The sequence below is a fragment of the Dipodomys merriami genome, unplaced genomic scaffold (genome assembly GCF_024711535.1).
Source record: "Dipodomys merriami isolate MVZ:Mamm:240054 unplaced genomic scaffold, mDipMer1.0.p SCAF_15, whole genome shotgun sequence".
Classification (NCBI taxonomy): domain Eukaryota; kingdom Metazoa; phylum Chordata; class Mammalia; order Rodentia; family Heteromyidae; genus Dipodomys; species Dipodomys merriami.
In genome coordinates this window covers 16,011,308-16,035,787 of record NW_027202826.1, presented here as the reverse complement: position 1 = coordinate 16,035,787, position 24,480 = coordinate 16,011,308, and the positions used below count along the sequence as shown (strand labels likewise).

Sequence of the window (24,480 nt, the reverse complement as noted above, 5' to 3'; positions counted from 1 at the left end):
TCACTTCTAAACCAGTCAGTAAAACTTGGCAAATTCCCAGAGGCTAGCTAATGCCCCTTGGAGAAGCTCAGGTTGGCTGAGTGTGCATTTGATAATTGCCCCCATAATTGCTTTTCCCATTTGTTTGATTAATGTACCTGTATTTGACAATTCTCCACTGAACCTCCATTCTCATAGGTATGTGCATACTCCACAACTCTGTTGTGTCATTTTCACCCCTGGTGTTCTGACTTGATGGGTCCCAGTTTGAGATAAACAAAGTATCTTTGCTGATAAATGTGGATTTTTCCCAGATAATGGTTGCTGGCCTCACTTTTCATCTTGGGTGGCATGTGGCAGTTTCTCTTGGTTAATTAGGACAAATGTGCCAATTATGTTAATGTTTCTCCCGATACCAATCAGTGAATAATTAGACACAACACATCTGTCTTTCACAGGGAAATAGAATAGAAAAGAAAACTGCAAGGTGCCTAGCTCTTTATAATTGACAGATATGATTAGATAATTCCTTAACCAATCCCAGGGCTAACAAGTTCATGTATCAAAAGCAGAAAGAAAGGCTGCCATTTGCCATGCTGGGAATGTGTATTTCTCATTGTTAACTACATCCTGACCCAAACCAACCATCTCTGAAGGATATCAGAAAATAATTTAAAACAACATAACTTACTGGTAAAAAAAATTACATAATTATGTCATTTATATACCCTGAGCTTCAAAAATAAGCAAGTTATTAAGTAGAACTATTTAAAACTCTAAGAAATTGGCTTGATTGATATAAAAAGGACACAAACTCAACCAGTAGCATCATATTAAAGGTTATATAAATATATATGGAAGTCACCTTCAGATTAGAGTTTGTTACATTTCCATCTGTATCTAACCTTTAGAGCCTTCTGGTTAATGTAAAATCAATTTTATTTTGATTGATAATTATTGGCATCTGTAGTGCATATTTAGCAGGATTATATACAGAGAAAGTTGTAGCCAAACTGTTTCAAAATACAAGCAATGCCTCTGCTTTTGTATTGCTTCTAAAAATAGAAAGAAAAAATTCATGGAATTAGTATATTAGTTTTCTTTAAGGTATTTGAAGCATCCCTTAAGAGAAATCTTTTGGTTTTGTTTAGTAGTCAAAGGTTGCATTTGTTAGCAAATACGGGAAAATATTCAACTTTGTACTTTCATCACCTAATGATTGTCATCATTTGTTATTAGTAATGTCTGTATTATTTTGATTTTAATATAGTGTCCTGTTTTGTTAAAAATGGTCATTCAGAAAATAAAATGAGAATAGCAGATTATAGTTTTCATGAGGATGCTGATTTTCTTTAAAAAGAACTCAGAGAAAACATTTAATGTATTTGAAAATAGTTATGGCTAACACTAGTGCCAGGCATGTCTAGAAAATTCATAATATATGAATTAGCCTGGAATATAACACTTTTGTATAGGGATTTGGAAACAATTAAGAATTAAGGAGGAAGCCATAATGATTAATCTGAAAAGTTTTTATTGTTATGCCAAAACATTTGTTTTGCAATGGTAAATCATGAAACATTACTGGAAATAAACAATGTTTGAAAAATAACTGCCTTATCTAAATGGATCCATAGTTTACACACCATGAATGTGTGTGTGTGTGTGTGTGTGTGTGTGTGTGTGTGTGTGAGAGAGAGAGAGAGAGAGAGAGAGAGAGAGAGAGAGAGAATGTGTGCTGGTTCTGGGTTTTAAAATCAGGGCCTATGTGCTGGCATTATCTCTTTGCTTTTTTGCTTTTTTGACCCACTTCTGCTTTTTGGTGGTTAATTGGGGAGACAAATTTCACAGGCTTTCCTGTCCTGGCTTACGTTCAAACTCTCATCCTCAGATTTCAGCATCCTGAGTAGCTAGGAATACAGAGGTGAGCCACTGGTACCCACCCAGACTATGTACACTCTTAAACAAGAGAACAACTTGAAGTTAGAAGTTTTAGAATCTTCTTAGGTACTTTAGTTTTGTGATTCTCATTTAGACAGATGAGGGGAATGAATAAAGGAGTGTACATGAGCATGGGAAATCAAGTGAATTGAGGATTATAATTTATCCTATATTTAATTAGAAGCTACAAATGAATAATCTTTGCTGATGGCATAAATTAAAAAAATAAATTTAAACTACATAATAAAGCATTTAGGGAAGAGGCAATAGGGAACATTTGAAGTAGAGGATTGCTCAGTGTTGGACTGCTGTCCCAAAGAAGCCACCAAAGCCTGAGCCATGGAAAACATGGTCTCCATACTACAATGAAAAACATCATTTTTTTTTGTTTTCTTCCTACTATCCCTTCCCTCCAGCTTGCAAAAAATGTACTCATTACTTTACTCACGTGACAGTAACCCCTCTGTACAGCGTCTTTACAATAAAATATAATAAAAAATCTTTTTCCCTATCAGTGCTTGCTATAGAAAATAGTTTGGACGTTTACAAAACAATACCAGTAACAGAGAAAGTGTAAAACTATGCATCTAGGAGCCATGAAAAGTTAAAAAGTCGTTCCTTCAATGACATCACAAAGCAAGTCAAGGCGGTACATTGTCTAGGAGCACGAAATACAGAGTGATTACATTTTGGTCCAAACAATCATGAGCAAATTAGGAATCACTCATCTTCATTAATACGCTAGTGTTCTGAGAATTTTGTGCCAGACTTTCTCTCTCTATATGTATATGTTTATTACCTAAATATATATAAGTATATTATATATATGAAAATAGCACATTAAAACATACCAAAAACTTTAAGTGTATATATTATATACATTATATCATATTATATACATGATATAGAATATATATCATGATTAAATTATTATATACATATTATAAATAGCATAGTGAAACCACTTTGTATAATTAATGCAATCTAGTACAAAATTATATACAAACACAGTGCCAATAATAAGAAGAGATGTATACTTCTTAATAGAGACATGAAGGAGTAGTGAGTCACTGATGTTTGATGTATGTGAAACAGCTCTGAGTTAAAGTTACTACCAAGGAACAGGCAATAAAATATATTTACTGTCTTCTGATTCCAAGTGCTTCTCCTTCTCATTAAATATCCCTAAACCCCCTATGATATAGGTTAAGACGATGATTCTGGAAAAGCCTATGTAAGGTTGTGAAGTCAGTAACAAAAGGGCTAAGACAGACTGTGTGACTCTAAGTCTCTTTTCTCCCTTAAAATAAAGAGAGTTTTATTGATGGTACCTCTTTGAAATTTAGTTCATTAAATGACACAAACTTGGCAGGTGCTGGTGGCTCATGCTGGCAATCCTAGATAGTCAGGAGGGTGAGACCTAAGAATCCATGTTCAAGTCCAGTCCTTGGCAGCAAAGTCTATGAGATTCTTATCTCCAAAACAAAAGTAGGAAGTGGAGTTGTGGCTCAAGTGGGTAGACCTATGGCCTTGAACAAAGAAAACACAAGGAAGTCCCAGAACCAGCACCAAAAAAGATAAAAGAAGATACAGATTGTGTGCATGGCTTTATTTGATTGATCTTTACATTTGATTGCTAATCAGATAGGATTGAGGCAAAATATCTCCCAGGGAAAAAATCTTATTTTAAAAGTGTCACATCATATCATCAATTTTCTGAAATGAATTAGCACAGTTCTTTGCTATGTGTTACTATTATCTGTATACACTTCATGTAATGATGACAATCTGAGAATTTTAAGACATAAGGGAGAAATTGAGCTCAATTTCAGAGCCTATTCCTGACACCATTATTTAGGATGAAGACGAAGGGGACCAAGTTTATAAAGAGATCAATTTGAAGAGAGATTGTGATCGATGTAGCACTGGTTATGCTTTTCATGTTTGTTGAACACCCAGGTAGAATTATCTGGAAAGTAATTGGAAACAGAGATAAAGCTTAACAAAAAATTGGGACTGGTGTTAATAATTTTGGAGTTATCAACCAAAAGTTAATGAGATCTCCCCAGGCTGTCAAACCGGGCCACACCGGGCCTGTGTCCCTAGTCATGACAATTAAATCAGAGCCGGGGAAAGGAAGGCCAAGCAGGAAGACTTGTGTTAAAGCTCCCTGAGTCATTCTAATGGAGTTAGAAAGCAATGATAGAAAATGGAAGTGAGATCCCGCAAAGGACTGTATGAAATGAAAACAATGGATGAAAGAAAGGAGGTTTGTAATACCACATTAATCTGAGGGAGAAATTCAGCAGGGGCAGAGCTACTAAAGACAACACGATGACTAGCCATAGAGAGGTCAATGAGAGGAAGAGGGCTCACTGCTCGCCTTTGAAAGTGAAACTGGAATAGAGAACTGAGTGTGAACTCAGACTACAGCCAGCTGAGGCATGGAAGGGCAGGCGATGGGGCCGAGAGTCTTCTAACTGCTAGGGACAAAGGAGGATGATGCATGACTGGGAACTGGGAGGAGACAAGGAGTCACTTCATCGTGAGTTTGCTTTTTGGAAGCAAACTGTACATAGGTGTGAGCTACTTCGGACTCAGATTTCCTGTTTGACCTTTGGAAAGAAGTTGGTATCTTTTAACCTGTGTGATCTGTTGAAACAATTGAACATATATCATCTGTTAAGGCGATTATGTATACATTTGTTTGTCGATTAGCACTATTTTTGTTGGGCTTTTATAGAGGTATTTGCATTTTGTCTGACATTAATGTTAATTAACTGGTTTACCTTAATATTGAGTAATGGATATTAATTTAATTAGTTAATTAAAATTAAGGTTTTTGTCTTACCTTAGAATGAATTGCTAATCTAAATTTTAGAATGTATATTGTCTGTCAGGCACTAAATTTTACATATATTAATTTACCTGATCCTTAAGTTGTTATATAATTGGTTCTAAAGTTCTCATTCTATAAATAAGAACAGGAAAGAAGATAGAAAATAAGAAACCATCTAGGAGAGGAGCCTGAAATGAGAAGCAGTCCTTTTAGTACTCTCCAGGCAATTTTTTTTGTCAGTCATGGGGCTTGGGAGCTGTCCCTGAGCTCTTCAGCTCAAGGCGAGCGCTCTACCACTTAAGTCACAGTGCCACTTCCAATTTCCTGGTGGTTAATTGGAGATAAGAGTCTCATAGTCATTCCTGTCTGGGCTGGCTTTGAACTGTGATCCTCAGATCTCAGCCTCTTGAGTAGTTAGAATTACAGGTGTGAGCCACCAGTATCTGGAAGGCAATGCTTTTTAAAAAAATGATTTATTTATTATTATTGAGCAGCTGTGCAAAGGGGTTTCAATTCCAGAGGTCGTTATGAGTACAACACCTTTTGGTCAGTGTCACCTTTTCCATTGTTCTCCCCGTTCCCCTCTCCTAGCCCTACTTTCCAACTACCTAGCTCAGTTTTTCCATAGTGTACATTGAATACAATGACTATATTTGCCCACCCTTCCTCCATCCATTCATGTCAGCCAGTGTGTCTCAAAGTAAGATCCTCAAATGCACACAGTGGAATTAATCAATACCAAACCTAACAGCAGAACACATAACTAAGTCATCCTAATATTGCTGCCTTGTAACTATTTTTATTTCCCATTAATAAAATCCCATGCCTTTTTGAACACAAGTAAATTGCCTCAAACATGCCACAAATGACTGTAAAGGCTGCAGTCTCTGAGCCGCAAGTACAGTAACTGAACAGCATTCACATCCCTGCCGCCAACAACAAGCCATGGTTTATGGCTGAAGCCTTTTATTGTTTTCTGAACTTCAACCTATTTTTCTCTCTTCTTGAATGTTTTATACAGAACTAAAAATAACTTTGAACTCAGAAAGACTTCTCTTCTATAAATCAGTTTGCTAAGTGGGAGGGATGGGAAAGAAAATCCACTACAGAGTGAAATCAACACAAAGCAGGGAAATGTCCAAACTATGAATAGAATATGTAGGTAAAAGTAGGTACTAACACTTGATTAATCAATCAAGCAAACAACAAAAAGGACATGGAGACTTATACACTGAAAAAAGAAAATAACATTCATATTTAGCATAGCCACAGCTGAATTAATTATAGATTACTCAATATACAGGACAATTATAGCACAAAAGAGTCTCCACACTGTTTTTCTTACAATTCTACATAAAGCCTAGTATGTAAAGGATACTTGCTGGGAAATTATTTCACATTAAATAAGTGTCACTTTATCTAATAGTGTTGATTCTGGAGACATCACATAAGAAGGATTTTAAAAATTATATGTTGTGGCTTATATATTGATTTCTTTTGCTGATTCAAACTTAGATGATGAGTGGAATTATTTACTCTTTTCTTTTTCTCTTTGGTATATTTCTTTGTGCCTTTATCATTTTTATGTAAGCCCAACTGGAAACAATAAAGCATACTTGCCTCACAGGTATTTTTTTTAAACTCAAAAGCCAGGCTTGCTAAGTCAACACTGTACCATTTGATGAGTACAAGGACCTGAACAGGCTAAGAGATAAACAAGTGGAGTGAATGGTGATGCAGGGTCTGAAGACTCATCATTCTAAGGACTTTGGCCTAAGAATTTTGAACTAAGCAGTCTTTGTGGGATTAGAGATGTAGTACTGCATGCCCTGACTGGAGTCCACTTAACTACTGTGATAAGAACAAATAGTTGAGAACCATGGAAGGAAAGCAGATGATTACACAAAGTTCTTGCAATAGTCCTGGAGAGAAATGGCTGTGACTTGGAACAAGAAGGAGGTATAAGAGATCAGATGAGAGTTCAATTCTTCATATGTTTCTCAATACTTGTGGGATGAAGAAGAAATGTATAAAAACGCTTAGATGGAGATTTTTGTGTAAGAAACTAGTGGTCTGGAGTTGGCCTTCACTGAGATGTCTGTGCTTATGGGAGGCACAGGTTGGATGAGTTTGTTTAGAGAGTTAGTGTTAGACATCTGAGGAAAGTCATATCAGGCAATTGGATATATGAGTCTAGAGTTCAGGGGGAGAGTCTGGGCTGGATATAAATTTAAGAGTCATCTACATGAGACAAGATGAGCTCACTAATTAATTGAATATGGATAGAAAAGAGACGAAAAGAAGAAGCCTAAGGACTGAGCGGCAGAGGTGTGTATGTCAACCCAGAGAAACTGTAGGGGCTCAAGAGATCTCAGGGAAGTACTGTGTCTAGAGACTGCAAGTGAGGAGAAAGGATGGACTGTCCAGGTCATGGTCTTTCGATGAGCCAAGTGACATGGAGCATGATGAGATCCCCCCGGCACAATGGCAGGCACTGAGAACAGGAGACAGTCGTGATGAAGTGGCGGAGGGAAGAGCAGGCTCAGTAGATGACAGGGATTGGGGAGGGGCAGTGTGGACAACTCTTCCCCAGTGTCTTATAAAGTGAACAAAGAAGAGCGAGGTGCTTGAACACAAGTGGATAGGGAGGATTGTAAGCTGTGGACAGTAAGAGCCCAGACGTGATTTAGTATAGAGTGAAAACTGAATAATTTAGACAGGGGAAGGGATTGCTGGGGCTTTCCCTTGAATATTAATGGGCAAAGGATACAGGGTACAAATCAGAGGTGACACTCAGGAGCCCAGAGAGCTCCAGTGACAAGATAGAGGGTGCATAATGGGTCTGAGAAGGCATCGTCGCACGGAGCTGGGTGAGATTGCTTATGATACCGGAATTTGGGTCATCAGTTCAAAGGGAAGACAGAGGGAAAGTAGTATTTAAGGAGAAAGGACAAAATGTGGAGCAGTTATCTAGGTGAGTGGGAAATCAAATGTGATGAAAATATAGACCAAGGTGGCAGGATTGAGGGCCCACTGTGTCCTGTTTTCATGAATTTAGAATAAGCCCATTCATGATTGTTGTGTCTACCCACAATTCCCTTTCCGAAGTATGAAGAGGGGATCGAGGTAGAGTGGCTAAGTGAGGACTTGGAAGGGAGAAAGAGATGCTAGTAGGTAGGGGGTATGAGGCATGGTTATTAGAACAGTAGACATTGGAATCTCTGCTTAAGAAAAAAGACAGAGGAGGATGAGAGAGAGAGAGAGAGAGAGAGAGAGAGGGAAAGAGAGAGAGAGGGCAAGAGAGAGGGAAAGAGAGAGAGAGGGAAAGAGAGAGAGAGGGAAAGAGAGAGAGGGAAAGAGAGAGAGGGAAAGAGAGAGAGAGAGAGAGAGAGAGAGAGAGAGAGAGAGAGAGAGAGAGAGAGAGAGAGAGAGAGAGAGAGAGAGTTGTAAGTAAACAGTTCATAGATCCCGGGAAGCATGGGAAGAATTATTGGACTAAGGTTCTTAGGAAAAGTGGGCAAGAAAGACTAAAAATCATGAAAGGAAAGGATGTTTAAACCTGGATTTACAAATGTGGGAAGAGATGGGAAAGGGAAACAAAGGAGGAGGCAACAATGCTTGATAAGAAATGTACTCATTATCTTGCCCATGTAATTGTAACGTACGGTATTTTCACAATAAACAACAACAACAACAACAACAACAAAATGCGGGACCATGAATGGTAAGGGAAAGAAGACAGTATCTTCTCCAACTTCAGTGTGTGCCTAGATCCCCTGAAGTTCCTGTTGGAATGCCCATTTTGATGCAGCAAGTTCAGATGGGCAGAGCCTAGGGTTCTACATTTCTATCATGCTGTCTGGGTGACACAGATCCTTTAGGTCCTAGGATCTCATTTTTCCAGGAAATAGTCTACCAGTAATTTATAACCTTGTGGAGACATTCAACAATACTGATGCACCAGTCTTTAGACCAGAGAATCACATTTTCCTGAGGGTTGGTTTTAGTTTCTGTGTACTCCAGTATACTCTTTTGCAGAGCTAGGGTTGAAATCCTCTGGCCTCCAACATGTGACCCATGAAGGCATGGTTGTTATGGAAGATAGATCACTGAGCTAAGGGGCCAACACATTGGATGTGTCCTCTTGTTGGTTATCAAAATGATCAGAAATTATGCTGGAAAAAGTGACTACACAAGTCCAAAGGTCTGTAGATAACCACAAAAAAAAGTGTAGAAATTAAACGATGTCATGAGATTGAGAGCAAAGATGTTGAGAGAGAAGGGACTAGAATCGGTAAGAGAAAATAGAAGGCCACAGACTTATTGCTGTGTTGAAACTGAGAATTTGAGGATTTCTGATGAAATTCTGACACCAGAAAGAGTTGTGTTTAGGTGGGGGAAAGACAGCCGAGCAGAAACAATCTGAAAGGATGGTAACGTTGTGCACACCAGGCCGGAGGAAGGATTTGGGGCATTTGGAATGAGGATGCACAGCTCAGCACAGCCGGAAAGAACAGGAAGTCCACACCTGAAGCCTCCCTAGATGAGATGATCTCAAAACAGACTGTGGCTCACCTGATACTGCAGAATCACAGGGAACTAGCGGATCTTACCAGAAGCTGCAGGAACCTTTGGCTTCCTTCTTGATTGTTTCAGCCATTTTTCTAGCTTTAGAACTCTCAGTTTCTTCCAGAGAAGGTGTACGAGCCAGGCCAAGGTGGAGCAGATAAAAGCAGAGCTTCTCTGACGACAGCTGTGATTGGAGAGGAAGACTGTGCCCCTTCCCAGGGCACTGGGACAGTACCAACAGTGGGGGAGGGGAAAGGGGAGCCAGGGAGGACTTTTCAGGGATTGGAGGCTCAGAGAACATAATCACTGCTAAAACATCTGTGAGAGATAATGGAGTAAAAAGTAGCATTGGATATAAAGCACAAAGATCACCTCTCTGTCTCTGTCTGTCTCTGTCTCTCTCTCTGTCTGTGTCTGTCTGTCTGTCTGTCTGTCTGTCTCTGTCTCTCTGTCTCTCTGTCTCTCTGTCTCTCTGTCTCTCTGTCTCTTTGTCTGTCTGTCTGTCTGTCTGTCTGTCTGTCTGTCTGTCTGTCTGTCTGTCTGTCTCTCTCTCTCTCTCTCTCTCTCTCTCTCTCTCTCTCTCTCTCTCTCTCTCTCTCTCTCTCTCCCACTCCCCCTCAACTCATCTCTCTGCTGATACTGGGATTTAAACTCAGGACCATGACTTGCTCAGTTTGTACTCTACCAGTTGAACTGCTATTTTCGCTCTGACTGGCTTTGAACAATTATGCTCCAGAACTTAATATCCTGAGTAGCTAGAATTATAGGTATGAGCCACCAGAACCCAGCTTCATGTATACTTCTTAAAACATTTGGTGAACCATGCAAATGGAGCTCACCCCCTCCTATATAAATAAATATATAAATAAACTCTTCAAATAAACAAGCCACTTGTAATGCGCCTCAGGTAATTAGGGTAGCACCATTGTTAAGCTGGTACCAATTTGTGTGAAGAAACTATCCTTTTACACAGCCACAACCATAGGCTGGGTTTTCTGGAAGAAAATGTTGAGAAAAAGGTTTGAATACCAGTCATTTTGGGAGGAAGGACTTCCAAGACATCCTCTAAGAAAAAAGGAGACACCAAATAGTAGTGTAAGTCTCTAGGATATGGTTTTAGCCGGAACCAGACGAGGCACAACACAGATCTGACTGACCTTCCTGGACAGGGGCAGATTTCAACACTCATCAATCAATGGCCAGCAGGGAAGTCAGGGGAAAAGTTGTGAACTACTAGCCCATATACGGAGAACCCTTGGCTCTGGGGACTGCCTTTAAAGGAAGACTATCAGTACAGATTGTTGGGAGTTTAGTATGGTGAGTGTAAAAACAATGTCAGAAGGATCTAAGAACAACTGAGTAGAGTCCAATACTGCCTTCTCAAGGGCAAAGCTTTGTTCAGCATGGAAAAGACAACCTAGGTAAAGATCAGATTGAAAATATATTCATGTCTACTGTCACTTATTCTCAAAGCTGGGTAGGTGAATGTACAGACTGTAATTGAAAACCACTCTCTACTACCCTTTGTGCCAATGTCAAGATTGTTTAATTATATTAGACTTTCCATAATTACAAACAGTTGTACTAATCTACATCTCTTATTTCCTTTTATAGTTCAGGATTGTGGTTAGATTTTGTTTCTCCTCCTCCCTCCCCTTTTAAACATTGACCTCTCTTCTAAAGAGTAGAGAAACAGTATTGAGAGTTGCTGTGTTCGAAATAGCTTAGAACTGAGCTATGTCAATCCATGGAACAGATTTAGAGATTAATTTCTGGACCTCTTTGGGTGCTAGAGAAGCTTTGGAAGATTTTGAAAATGGCAACAATATTGACTCACCACCCCTAAAGATTACTTGTATCAACAGTCCTTCTAATGCAAAAGAAAAGTTAAAGTGTAGTAAATATCAATATTGTTTTTCTTTGAAGGAAAATCCCGGTATAAACAAACAAAAGCTATTTCCAGGACAAGAAATAGTTTACCTTCCAAAGGGCAGCTTGTACAAGGTGTATTTCCCTCCTTTTCTTCAACAGGAATTAGATCACTCTTGTTAAACTAACATTTGCGTAGAAGAACAACCATTCCATTCTTTTCAACAATCCTGTTATTCGTCAGTTTACCCATTTCCAAACCATGAACTGAAGACCTGCATACTAGGAATATACAAAAAGAGAGATCTAACCATGAAAGATGAGCTACTTGGATTGCATTGAGCATTGGTAGACAAACTTTTTTCCCCCAGAAAGTTTGGCTTAACTGCATCTCCAAATAGGTGCTTTGCTACATCTTAAAGCCTGCATTTTCAGGTAGATTTAATCCATATGTTCTAACAAAGCTATGTGTAAATCATCCAAATGTTATTTTGTTAGAGCTACATGATGTCCCAACTGCCTTTGGAGCTTGTTTTATAGTCCTTCTATTCTGTTCTGAAAAGCAGCAGGTAAATTTCCAAAAGTAAACAAATCAAATTGCAAAAGGTTTGAGTTCAGCCTGAAATGCTTAGCCTATTATTTTTGATTGGGTTCTGAACTTGGCAATGCTCATTCTCTGTTCCTGCCTGCAGGGCAGAGTGAAAACAATTTGAACACTCTATTCCCCAATTGGTTCATTGACATTTGAGAATAATGTAGTACAGACAGAATCAGCATGTGTGGCAGGTGAGTGATACTTCCCATGACCTGGAAAGTTCCTTCCCCTGCTTTGCAGGAGTTTGTAGCATACAACAATGTGATCCGCGTGACAGAACACACATGAAAGCACACAGCCATTTAAGGATCTGTGCTGGGGGACTTACCAATTCTGTATCTCTGCCTTTTCTAGGTGGAATGGTTGAAAAATGAAGACATAATTGATCCGGTTGAAGATCGGAATTTTTATATTACTATCGATCACAACCTCATCATAAAGCAGGCCCGGCTCTCAGATACGGCAAATTATACCTGTGTCGCCAAAAATATCGTAGCCAAGAGGAAAAGCACAACAGCCACCGTGATAGTCTATGGTGAGTGAGCTCCTGGAGACTCAGTCTATCTCCTTCCAACCACTGGAACTGGTTGAGAGCATTATTTCATGGGGAAAAGCCTGTTTTCAATGCTATTCTCCTCTCAGTCCCTTGCGTGGTCAGTGGGATTTGTCTGCTACCCAGACACTGCCCTGAATGATCGGGTTTGGCATTCTCCATGGCTTTGTCATGAATTCCCTCTGCCTCCTGAAGCAACTTCCTCTCCAGGCCTGCACTCCCAAGATGCAGACTAAGTTCAGAAGTTAAAGCGGTGGAAGGCCAGCTCCTGATTTCCTGTGAACTTAGTTCAGTCTAGTGACAACTAGGAAAGCTGGGCCTGGCCTTTCCCCCCTGACCTCTCCAGAACTTGCACTGTGTGCTTCTTCTAAGACACACAGAGCAATGATAAAAGCAGCCACAGTCAAGAGGCTCTCATCCCTAGCATTTGGCAAAGTCTCACGCAAGGCCTTCTTTCTACTGTGGTGTGTACTGACCTCATCCCAAACCTATGGTTCTCCAGTACCAGTGAGTGTCGCATTGCATTTTGGTGTGGCGTATCTTTTATTCTGTGCCACTTAGTACTCAAGCGACTTCTCGTCATTTCACATGTGACTTCTAGGGGTTTCCTCTGCCCAAGCTAAGCTTTGTACACAAAGAGAATGATTGTACATTTAGGTATTTGTTTCACAATGGGAGACCCTCAACGTATATTTATTGTCACAGAAAAAAAAAACTGAATAACTGAATATTTGGTGAATATTTTGAGGTGATACTTCCTTTTGAATGCTAAATCCAGGTCTCCCCTCCACTCAAGCCAAAGGTACCTTTGTATCTCTACTTCAAAACCAAGGACCCTCAGGTTCTTGAAGGGTGATGGACTGTGAAAATGGGGAATCATTGACCAGTATTTGGCACCTGGTATTCACTGAGAATACTAAAACAGTTAAGAACATGGCACCATAAAAATATTCCACTCTGGCTTGTAGACATTATTTATTTATTTACTTAGTTGGGCAGTAAACAAAAGAAGTAGATGAAAATCCAATAGGAAAGATGGCTGCTTTATGCGAGAAGGAAAACAAACATACTTTTCATGGAGAATAAAAGTTGAGACCAAGAAAACTCAGCAGGATCTAATTAAAGCCATTTTTAATCTTTTAGCCTCATTGTAGAATTTAGTTGCTTTTTTAATACCTACTACTCTTCAGCCAATTCCAAAGATCAGTGTTCAGTTCTAATGGCACCTTTGGGCTTTCCATTTTTAAGATGTTTCTCATGACATGAGAAAGTTATGTTAAATACAATTTTAGGCTTTCACTTGTTAATCCACCTTGTGATAGTTTGAGTTTCAGGTTAACCGAAAAAAAAACCCTGAGAAGTAATAGAGATTGAACTTTTGCATTTTTCTGTAGTACCTTTTCACTGGACAAGCTACACAAACAAGAACCATAATTATCTTCCCAAGGCCGAATATAGTGATAGCATAAAATTGTCATTTTAATTACAGGACAAATGCATTTCATTTTTTAATCCTCTGATTACTCTAAGGTTTAATCTCCTTGTCCAGATAATGGCTATGTTGAATTGTAAGCAATTTCATTTCTTAAATCATAATAACCAGTTTCTTACTTTGTATCTTTGTTTAAACTTCCTGTAAGCCTTGATTAACAGCACTTGAAATGCAAAGTAGAAATGAGGCCCAATCAGCAGGGACCAATCATAAATAATGAATGAAGAAAGACTATATATAGATGTATCATATGGATATTTAATATATATGCAAATCACTTCCTACATATAGCATTCTTTCTGCACCCATAATTGAAATGAGTGGATTCTTTTCAGAAAGGGTCAAACACAAGTAACTTAAACATTTCAAACTAAGAGTCAAAACTAAGTTTCAGAAATCTTGTAATCTAGGAAAATGTCTTCCACTAGCTGCCTTTTATAACCTGAGTTATCTGAGCCTTTGTCTCTATCTTTGTCAAATATGTAACATCTAAAAGTTTCTGATCATTCATTTCTCATTAAAGTGTATTTTGTTGTTGGTGGTGGTGGTGGTTGTGGGGTATGAACTCAGAGCCTGGGCACAGTCCCTGTAGCTCTTTTACTCAAGGCTAAGCTCTACCACTTTGAGTCACTTTGAAGCCCCACTTCTGGCTTTTTTTGGTAGTTAATTGAAGATGAGAATCTCATGGGCTTTCCTGCCCAGGCTGACTTTCAACCTCACTCCTCAGATCTCAGCCTCCTGAGTAGTTAAGACTACAGCATGAGTCAGCCACTAATGCCCAGCTCATTTCTCATTTGAGTTTTATCAGAGCAGTACAATATCCTGTGGTCCAAAATATCAACTTGTTGATATGCTAGTGAGCAATTTGTACTGATTGCTCTGTGAAATTTGGAGTTGAGCAACTGAAGTTTGAAATGCTACCTGCCAATTACCTGCTTATCCTTTTGGTGCTTTCATAAAATAAGCTATCCAACGATCCCAAGTTGGGCCTCAACACAAGTCTACAGAAAAATATGCATCTAACTAGTATTATTTAGTTGGAATATATTTATATATGTATCTTGTACTTTTTAATGTCATTTTGGAGGTTATACACAAATATACACACAGATATATACACCCATATATATGCATATATAATATACATAAGTGTGAACATACATGAACATATTGCATAATTATATGTTTGTGTGTATATAGATGCATGTATATATATACACATATATTTACATATATGTTCATATATACCCATGTGAAACTAACTAAAATTGCTTTAAAAGGCAATACATTTTGCAAATGCTAAAAAAAGATTATCAGTCAATTGTTTCTTTAGTGGTTTTTAAAAAATGTTTCTAATGCTTTTAAAATGTCTACATGATTTTTCTGCAGTTCCCATGGTGTAGATCTACTTTCAGTCTGGGCATCAGTATATAAACATTTATAAACATCTTTTTGGACCTTGACTGGGGAAAGGCATGTATTTTTTTCTGTATTAAAAAAAGTTAACCAAGGAAAACAGAGAGTGATCTATTTGTTTTTCTGAGTGAAAGCATCGTGGTAAATAATTTTGCCTCTCTCTGTGTTTAGATTTCCCAGCTACACAACATACTCTAACATAATGTTCATGATATCTTTCAGGATGTTTGTTTGTCACTGGTGAGATGACTTTCAGTTTGGGTGTTATGTATGGTGTCCCTTTGTGCAGATGTATGAGCTTAATCCATTGTCTTCTTGCTTTCCTCCTCTCAGTTAATGGTGGCTGGTCCACCTGGACAGAGTGGTCTGTGTGTAATAGCCGCTGTGGACGAGGGTATCAGAAACGTACAAGGACCTGCACCAACCCAGCCCCACTCAATGGTGGAGCCTTCTGCGAAGGGCAGAGTGTGCAGAAGATAGCCTGTACTACGTTATGCCCAGGTGAATACGCCATCTTCTTATTCCAAACATCTCCACGCCTTAAAGAAATATATTTTGGAAGTAGATACAAAGGCCTTTTTCTTGACCTGACTGTTCAATCCACATTATTTAAGTCAATTCAAAATACAATGTTTCCATTGCTGAGAAATCTAGTACTTGTCTCCAAAACAGTACTGAACTTTGTTACCCAAACAGGCAACGTAGTATAAAAGAGGAAATTAAATACCCCAAAACATATTCTATCTCTGATAGTCAATGAAACTACTGAAACTAAGATTACGAGTTCAATGATTCAAGGAATTTGAGCAGCATTGAAAAATTACATGTTAGAAATAGCAAGCCTTAATCTTCAGAAAACCATGGAAATGAATGGGAATTGAAATGTAGAAATGTCTTCTACTGTTATATTGAATATGTGTTGCCAGTTTCTGGGCAAGGGCAAATAAAGCATTTGTAATGAATTCAAAGTAAGGTAAGGCTGCGTGACACATGTGCTAATGGATTTCGAAAATACACTGCAGTAGCTCTTTATTACCTGCACCTGTTGGTCATCCGTTTTGTGAGGTGGCTGCAGTGATACCTAGAGCAAGATTATACTTTTCTGCCCCCAAGAATCTTGCTATCCAGTATTTTCACAATAAAAAAATAAATAAAAATTAAAAAAAAATCTTGTTATCCTATTTCAAATTCGTAATTACCCAGTCTAACCTGTAGGAAAACTGAAGTTAATATTTGCCCCAAACCATATCCCATTAAGGTACCTAATTGTACTTCATATCTTAACATCAAGTGAGAATTATGTTGAGATAATCCATCACATTCCTGTATTCTTTAGGATTGGTTTTCTGTTGGAAGCTTGACTATATAGATACACGGCCACCTTACTCCTTACACTCTCTCTTGTGTCCTGTTTCTTCTTTAATGAGACCTTTGCCAGAAATAGGATTAATCAGTTGGAGAAAAAATATGATCTACATATTATATCCCCAAAGCATTGATTTCTCTCATAGTGAACACTTTCAGGGCTCTTGTTTATGGGAGAAACTCTGACACTTGAGTTTAAGAATTCAGATCTGATTTTATACTCTCCTGTACTTTATCTAGGGGCTGGTTTCTTTAGGACTGCACTCATCAAAGTGAAATGTAACAGAGGGTCATAAGAAAAAGGGAAGGGGACTGCTCTGGGTACTGGGAGGATCTAGATCAAAGTAAATGTCTTCCATCCAGATAATTTAAAGTTGTTTATATGGACAGTTCTCTATGATGGAAACACTGGTGCTTTCCTTACTTTTTTATTTAGTTGTGTTTATATCTTTATGTAGATAATATAAAATATGTTTATATAGCAATTTGTGAAGTTATATATATATGGATTTTCCAAACTATACAGCCTATTACTATTAAAATGGATATCATATTAATTAGCAAACAGTTTTTAGAAGATTTGTATGTTCAATAAATCACATAAAATTCTAGATAAAATTCTAAATAAGCATAATTGTTCATAATTCAGAGACAACAAAGCATTTTTAAAACTTAGTTTCCACTTTTTAATCCTATCATTGTGAGAAATTTCAAAGGATGCATTTTTAAATATGACAGTAAAATTTGCTGTATATTTTTTTTCAAATTGGCATTTAACTTGTGTGTTTTTAAGAGTGAGCTATCTTAGCTCATTGCCATTGAAATTGCTTATAAGTCAGCCACCAAAATTAGAAAGAATATGAGTCAATCCTAAAAGTAAATTACAACAAAAGTTAGGGTCTCTTCTAATATCATCTTTAAAATACATAGACATGAGCTGGGCACTGGTGGTTCATGCCTGTAATCCTAGCTACTCAAGAGGCTGAGATCTGAGGATTGCTATTCAATGCCAGCTGGGGCAGGAAAGTCTGTGAGACTATGTCCAGAAAACTGGAAGTGGCGCTGTGGCTCAAGTGGTAGGACACTAGCCTTGAGCTGAATAGCTCAGGGACAGCATCCAGGCCCATAGTTCAAGCCCCATGATTGACCAAAAAAAGATAGATAGATAGATAGATAGATAGATAGACAGACAGACATGAATGCATCATCAAATAATGGAATGATACTAGTAAGTAATAAATTGAAAATAATCTATATTCTTTCCAAGAAGGAAGATCAGTAATTAGGATTTGGGTAAAGTTGTCCAAGACCTGTCTAGCATGAGCTGTGAGGACCTGGATTTAATCCCCAGTACTAAAAAGAAAAAGAAATAGGAAGAAAAAAGGCACAGTAGATGGTTGTAAAGTTAAAGCTTTTGTTTTTGCCAGAATCAAGTATTCAGAATAAAAAAGGGAAAATAAAAGTGTATATAAAGTAGAGAAGTGAATGACAGGAAAGAGACAGATGGATATATGGATGGATTTTTTTTTTCCTTTCCTGTACCAACACTTTCTCCCAATGCCATACAAATTTCCTTTTACTGCACAAAGGCACTCTGAGTGAAAGAATCTTGGACCCCAATAGACACTCCATAATTTCTAGTACAAACTCCAAAAGTTTTGCCTTTAATGAAAAAAAGAAAGAAAGAAAATCGACGTCATTTACATAGCTCCTGGTGACATCTCCAGTCTATGTGCCTGTAAGCCACCCTAAGCTCTCCAGTGAGTAAATAATGATGCATCTTGTAAGGAAAGTTCACAGAGCATGGCATGAGTTAGCACATTCCACTTTCCAGTGGCTGACGTGAGTGTAACACTTCCTGGTGGGGCCTTTTCTCTAGTAGTTGGTTTCATTGTATTGTAGCTGAGCTCTCTCTCTAGAACCTGTGATCTGATGCTGGGTTTTCTTGTGGCAGTGGACGGCAGGTGGACCCCCTGGAGCAAGTGGTCTACATGTGGCACTGAGTGCACCCACTGGCGCAGGAGAGAGTGCACAGCACCAGCTCCCAAGAATGGGGGCAAAGACTGCGACGGCCTGGTCTTGCAATCCAAGAACTGCACGGATGGTCTGTGCATGCAGAGTAAGTAGAGTTGGGCAAACTGCAGGCGCCAAGGGGCCTGACATGGAGCCATTTGCTTGCCTTTGAAGGAAGGTTTAGAAATGAAGAAGTCTTTGAACAAGAATAAAAAGGAAAATGGTGCATCCACATCCTAGGTCTCTCTCAAAGAAAAGCTAATGTCTCAGGAAGTAGAATGAATAATAATTGTGTCCAATTAACCAATGGCATGCAGTCTATAAGCAAAGAGTGATCTAGTCATTTCCATGGAGGAGTTGTCAGTCTATCAGACCAGGGGACCATGATTCCGTATTAGATGTGAGCACAGAAGAATGCCTATGCTTTTCGTAGAGTCCAGACATGACTTGTGAAACACGAGCTGGTGTTGCATGCTTCAAAACCAACAACTACCTTGCCATTGTCCTTGAGATGCAAACTTTATAAACACAGTAAGCATTTCTATAGATGTATTTATCCATTTAAGATAAATATTAAGGAAGAACTGCTTCACAAAACCTTGAAGGTGTTGGCTAGGTTTGTGTCAGAAACTATAATGTATGGTTTAATTCACTTAAAGCACAAAAATGTTGGTAAAATGTTTCAGTTTATGCAACATATGAAATCATATGCAGACTCTGAAAAGACAAAGTAGGATGCGAGAACCTATAATAAGTACTAATATTTGGAATGAAATTTATATTGGGATAATATGAGTGTACAAGTTCCGTCGTGGGTACAATATGCTAAATAGTCTCTATTTTTTATGTCTTTGTTCCTTAGGCTCTTTTTTAGTGAAGTGGTAGTTTATTTCTACTCTGCCAAAGTTTACTCCTCAATCCAAGAGTCCTTCAGAAGTCATTTAGTGACTCTTTTCCTGACCAGGAAATTAAGGTGCTAAGAATTTTTCTGAAATCACACACACTGAGGTGAACGCATGAAACAGAGTGTTATATTTGGATGTGAATTCATGGTAGCCAAATGTTGACGGTCCTCGTAATGCATTCCATACTGCTTGCAGAATGCAAGCGAACAAATGTCTTTGTGTAGAGAAAGTTGTATTTGTGATTTAAGGAAAATTATTTTGTTTCTGACGCACATACAAAATTGTTTACCTTTCCCAGTCTGTGCACACAGAGAACTTTAAAAGAAATCTTACTGAAAGTACAAGTAAATAATGATGTGGCTCACACTGAATTCAAAACCTCCATTGTCATGTTTTCCATACTTAGTATTTGCTGGAGAGTGGGTTACTGCTGAGTAGAAGGCATAGCTCTGGTCAGGATTGGGAACTCTCACCAAGCAGTCACTAAGTGTCAGAAAGACAAGAATGCAAAGAATTCAGCTGTTTGCCAACCATGAGACATTTGCTCCTACTGGCACACATTTGAATTCAGGATTTAAAATAATAATGCAGCCGGGCACCTGTGATTCACGTCTATAATCCAAGCTACTCTGGAGGCTGAAATGTGAGGATTGTGATTCAAAGCCAGCCTGAGCAGGAAAGTTTCCAATTAACTACAGAACAGCTGAAAGTGAGCTGTTGCTCAAGTGGTAGAGCGCTAGCCTGGAATTAAAAAACAAACAAACAAACAAAAAACCTTCAAGGCCCTGAGTTCAAGCCCCAGGGTTAGCACGCATGCACACCTACACACACACACACACACACACACACACACACACACACACACACACACACACACACACACACACATGTACATGCACATACACACAATATAACATACACAGGGTCTGGTTTTGAACATTTTTAATCAACTAATTTATTATAGAACAAACAGATTCAGGTGATTTAATGTTATTTAATGTCTTTAGAGATTTTTATATTAGAGATTTAGAGATTTTGTATCTTAAATTACTTCCTTCTTATTCCTGTCTTTATACTTTCTTCTCTGAATGTTTAGAGATTTTTTTTAGTCTTTTTTTCTCTTATTCTTCTCTACTTTCTTCTCTCCTATTCTTTCAATATTTACATATTTTCTGTCTTAAACTTTCTTCCTCTTTTAATGTAAAACTCAATCTTGGGTGGTTTAATACATAGAATATTTGCTGAAAATCCAGAGAGCAATGCATTAAGTGAGAAGCACAGTGCTACAGTTTAGAACATGGAACTTCATCTTGGTTATACAAACTGACACTTTCTAAATGATCACATAGGTGAAACACAAACATGAAAAACACAAACTAATATGTTCATCACAATGCAACTCCTTAAATCTAGACAATTTCTTACCTCATTAACTTAATTTTTCCTTCTGATTGTCAATAATAATGCCCCATGGTAGGTATGCAAATAAGGATGAGGATTATAGCTAACACCAGAATTTTGTGTGGTTTGTTATGTTTTCTTTTCTTTTTCATCAAGTCTCTTGGTAGACTGAAACATTTAGGGGCTTTGATTAAAATCACTGGGGTTAAAAAAAAATTTCTTTCTGCATCTCTGATTTGCTATCGTCACAATCCTACTAAGTCAATAAACTCTTTCACCTGCTCTCTCTAGTCCAACAGAGAATTGTAGTCTATACGGCTATTGATTTCCTCAGTGATAAAACCACAGAGATATTGCTGTGCTATGTAATTATAGTATTTTACAGTGAAAGCTATAGCTTCTGTTTACCAGTAAGCTTGGTGTTTCTGGCAGAGTATTACTGCCAAAGCCTTGTAAACAAATAATGCTACCTTGGCCCTTATTTTGGTCAACAAAAAACTTTCTAATGGCAAAACCATAAAACGTATGTAAAGGAATAAGGTCTATGTAAGGAACAAGAGTAGAGGAAACAACCAAAGAGTTGCAGTTACCATTTAGGAATAAACATTTAATATTTGCTTTGGAGGAATTAGTGTCTTGAATGAATTAATACTTCTTTATTATCTCAAAATAAAGCTTACTGACCTACCCTTGAATCAGGTACAAAATACAATCATTGAATCTACTCAAATTTATATAAAAATATTTTACATATAAATAAAGGTATACTGTTAGTTAAGATAAATTCAGTTTATATGGGATATAAGACTCAGAGTGATCAAGGTGTCATAGTACAGAATTCTACTAAATTAGTATTTAAAATTAGTAAATTAGTATTTAAAAGCAGTAAAATATGAAATATGTAGAAAATATTATTAATGCTTATTTTGTTCAAAACAACCAAATTCAGACATTTCTTCCTGAAATACCTACTAAAATATTACAAAAGCCCAAAGAGGCAGGCGAGAAGGATATAGGTCCTAATGATTGAGAGTTAAGATTTCAGTGTGAGCAGGGACAGAAGGCCTGAGGTTGAGATGTGGAGGAAGCCAGTGCCCTAAACGCAGCAATAAACTCATCAACAGCTGCCTCACCATCAACTAGAACTATCATCTAGAGCATTTCTAACCATAAGCCCAAGGAAGCCACAGGGAAAATCATAGGAGGAAAGAGGAAAATAAGATCCTCACTTAAATAAAATCTATACTAAAACCACAATGCTACACCCAGTTCTGCTATGGAATCTAAGACACAGTTCAAGGAATGTTAAAAAAAAAAAAAAGGGCAATTAACATAATTGCTAAAACTTCTGGAACACTAAGGGAGACAATAGAAAACCACTCTATAGGGTCTTTGCAACTTGAATGCATTGATCAGTGAATAAATAGTCCACTTTAGAAAATGAATTTACAATGAAAGGTATTTACAATTTACAATGAGATTGTATGAACTAGCCACCCCTCAGTTTTGCAGTATAGTTTTGAAATAGGATTACATGAAATGATTCTGACAAGGAGGGCTGAACACAAAGAGAAAGAGATATAAAGAATATAAAGAGATATAAAGAGATATAAAGAATATAAAGAATAAGAAAGCCAAGATATAAAGATATAAAAATACAGAAATATAAAAAATAAAACACTAAGACAACAAGTGCATTTATCTTTATGTTGAAATACAATTTTACCTGACAGCTCATTTAATCTTTATAATGAATTTGTGGTACAACCTACTCTGTCATGCTTAACATACAATAGTTTAACTCATGCGTACCTCTTATTCTGATAATAATAATGAAAAACCTATATATGTGGCTTTATCCAGACAGGAGATGCATCTATATGCATGAAGATGCTAGATTACAATTCTAGATCCTTACATCAATAGATTCTTACAACTATTACTCTGGATTTGAGCTTTTAGAATACTCTAAAGTTTGGAGAGCCATGCAGCCAGATGTAAGAGTTCATCACCTTCCTGCTGAAGGAGATGAATTTCAAAAATTGCAATTTACAAACAGTGGCCTGGGATTGTGCCTGCATCAGTGCACCTCCTGACTCTGGGAAAGTAAAACGTTAGACATTCTGCACATTGTGCACTTTCTAATTCATGAAAACATTTGCACAGCATAAAGCTCTTCCATTAATTCTCAGCAGAGGAAGTAGAAAGGTCTGTGTGTAAGTTTCATAGTGGGCTTACTGCATACCCGGACCCCCAAATCCCAGGTGCCTTTAATAAAGGGAAGTCATTTACTCCACAAACCATCCTGGCATGACTTCAGAATGATATGTTTCTGAGTGTCGGTGCTAAGCATTCAAGAAGGTGCCACTGAGTCTCCTGTGAAGTTTTGTAAGCACAGTACTGAGCTAGGGAAACATAATGGTGAGTGTTAGACAGTGGGTGCTTTTATCTGTAGTTTAGAAGGAGCTGATGTCATGGCGTTTGTATAGTACTTCATATGTCTGGTGCTCCCACTGCCAAATAAATATTCTGTCTGTAGACATCCTGCCCTACCGAGTGCTTCACAGGCGCTGGTAATACCAGTGTGGTTTGCTTTGTTCCTTCCTGGTAAAATGTCTTCCTGCTTTTGAAAGCATGGATGTGGTTAGAAACTTGAGCCCACGAAATGTGATGAACACCTACAGAGCCCCAAACAGCACAGTGTGAAGAGACAAAACCCAGGTCTTTAGACTTAGATGGAAACTCTGAGAAAGACCAGAAAGGTGCCACCAACAAACATCCAGAGCACCAGAATTCCCTTGAGAGTATGTGCATGCAGAGCCAAGGATGTTAACGGAATTTACTTTTTTGCCTAATAATCTAGCGCACAGAATGACTTCACTCCACATCATTTCCCTGTTTCTTCCAGATGCTTTTGTTAATGGTGGAGGGATACAGGAATGCCATAGGCTTCAGAATGAAGAATGTATTGGTTTGTTTTTCTTAAGTGCACTGGTAGGGATGGAGAGTAATATATTACTGCACGTGGACAGCTGGTGCATGAGCTTGATTTTGCTAAAGTCATCAGTTGAGGTGCATACATTTTACGTCAGCTCCTGGGCATCATGAGATGACACTTTAACATCTGGGCATGTGAATTGCCCACCAGTCCCATTTGGAAGGCAGTGAGTGGTTATTGTACAAACAAGGGCTCAGAAGCGCTAGGCTGTCATCACCATCCACCGAAAGCCACCATGGCAAACGTAGAGAACAAACATCCATGATAAGCAAGTCTTTCAGTGTTTGTGGTCACGTGCCAGAACCTATGTATTATTTGGAGCTCCTTAAGCTACATCAATAAATAAATCCTCAGAAGAGTGGTAAATTATAATTAACAACCCTGGTTGTCTTTGACAAGACCTGACCTTTGACATCATTAGTGCAACCTTGATACATTTGTAAGATAAGAACTGACCTGAAAGGAGAAGAGAGAATCTGGACAACTCTACTTTGAATGGCCCTTGAGATTTTAATAAGAACATTTGCATTTGGAAAAAAAAATAT

The 24,480-nt window shown here is 38.0% G+C and overlaps 1 protein-coding gene across 2 annotated transcripts in view; it reads left to right on the top strand.

The window, feature by feature from the left end:
- Unc5c (unc-5 netrin receptor C) overlaps positions 1-24,480 on the top strand; it is a 335,667-nt gene that overhangs the window by 256,092 nt on the left and 55,095 nt on the right. For both annotated transcript variants that reach the window (XM_070022304.1, XM_070022303.1), the window contains exons 5-7: positions 12,147-12,327; positions 15,587-15,754; positions 18,573-18,737. In XM_070022304.1, coding sequence (XP_069878405.1) covers positions 12,147-12,327; positions 15,587-15,754; positions 18,573-18,737 — 514 coding nt within the window. The remainder of the gene's footprint in view (positions 1-12,146; positions 12,328-15,586; positions 15,755-18,572; positions 18,738-24,480) is intronic.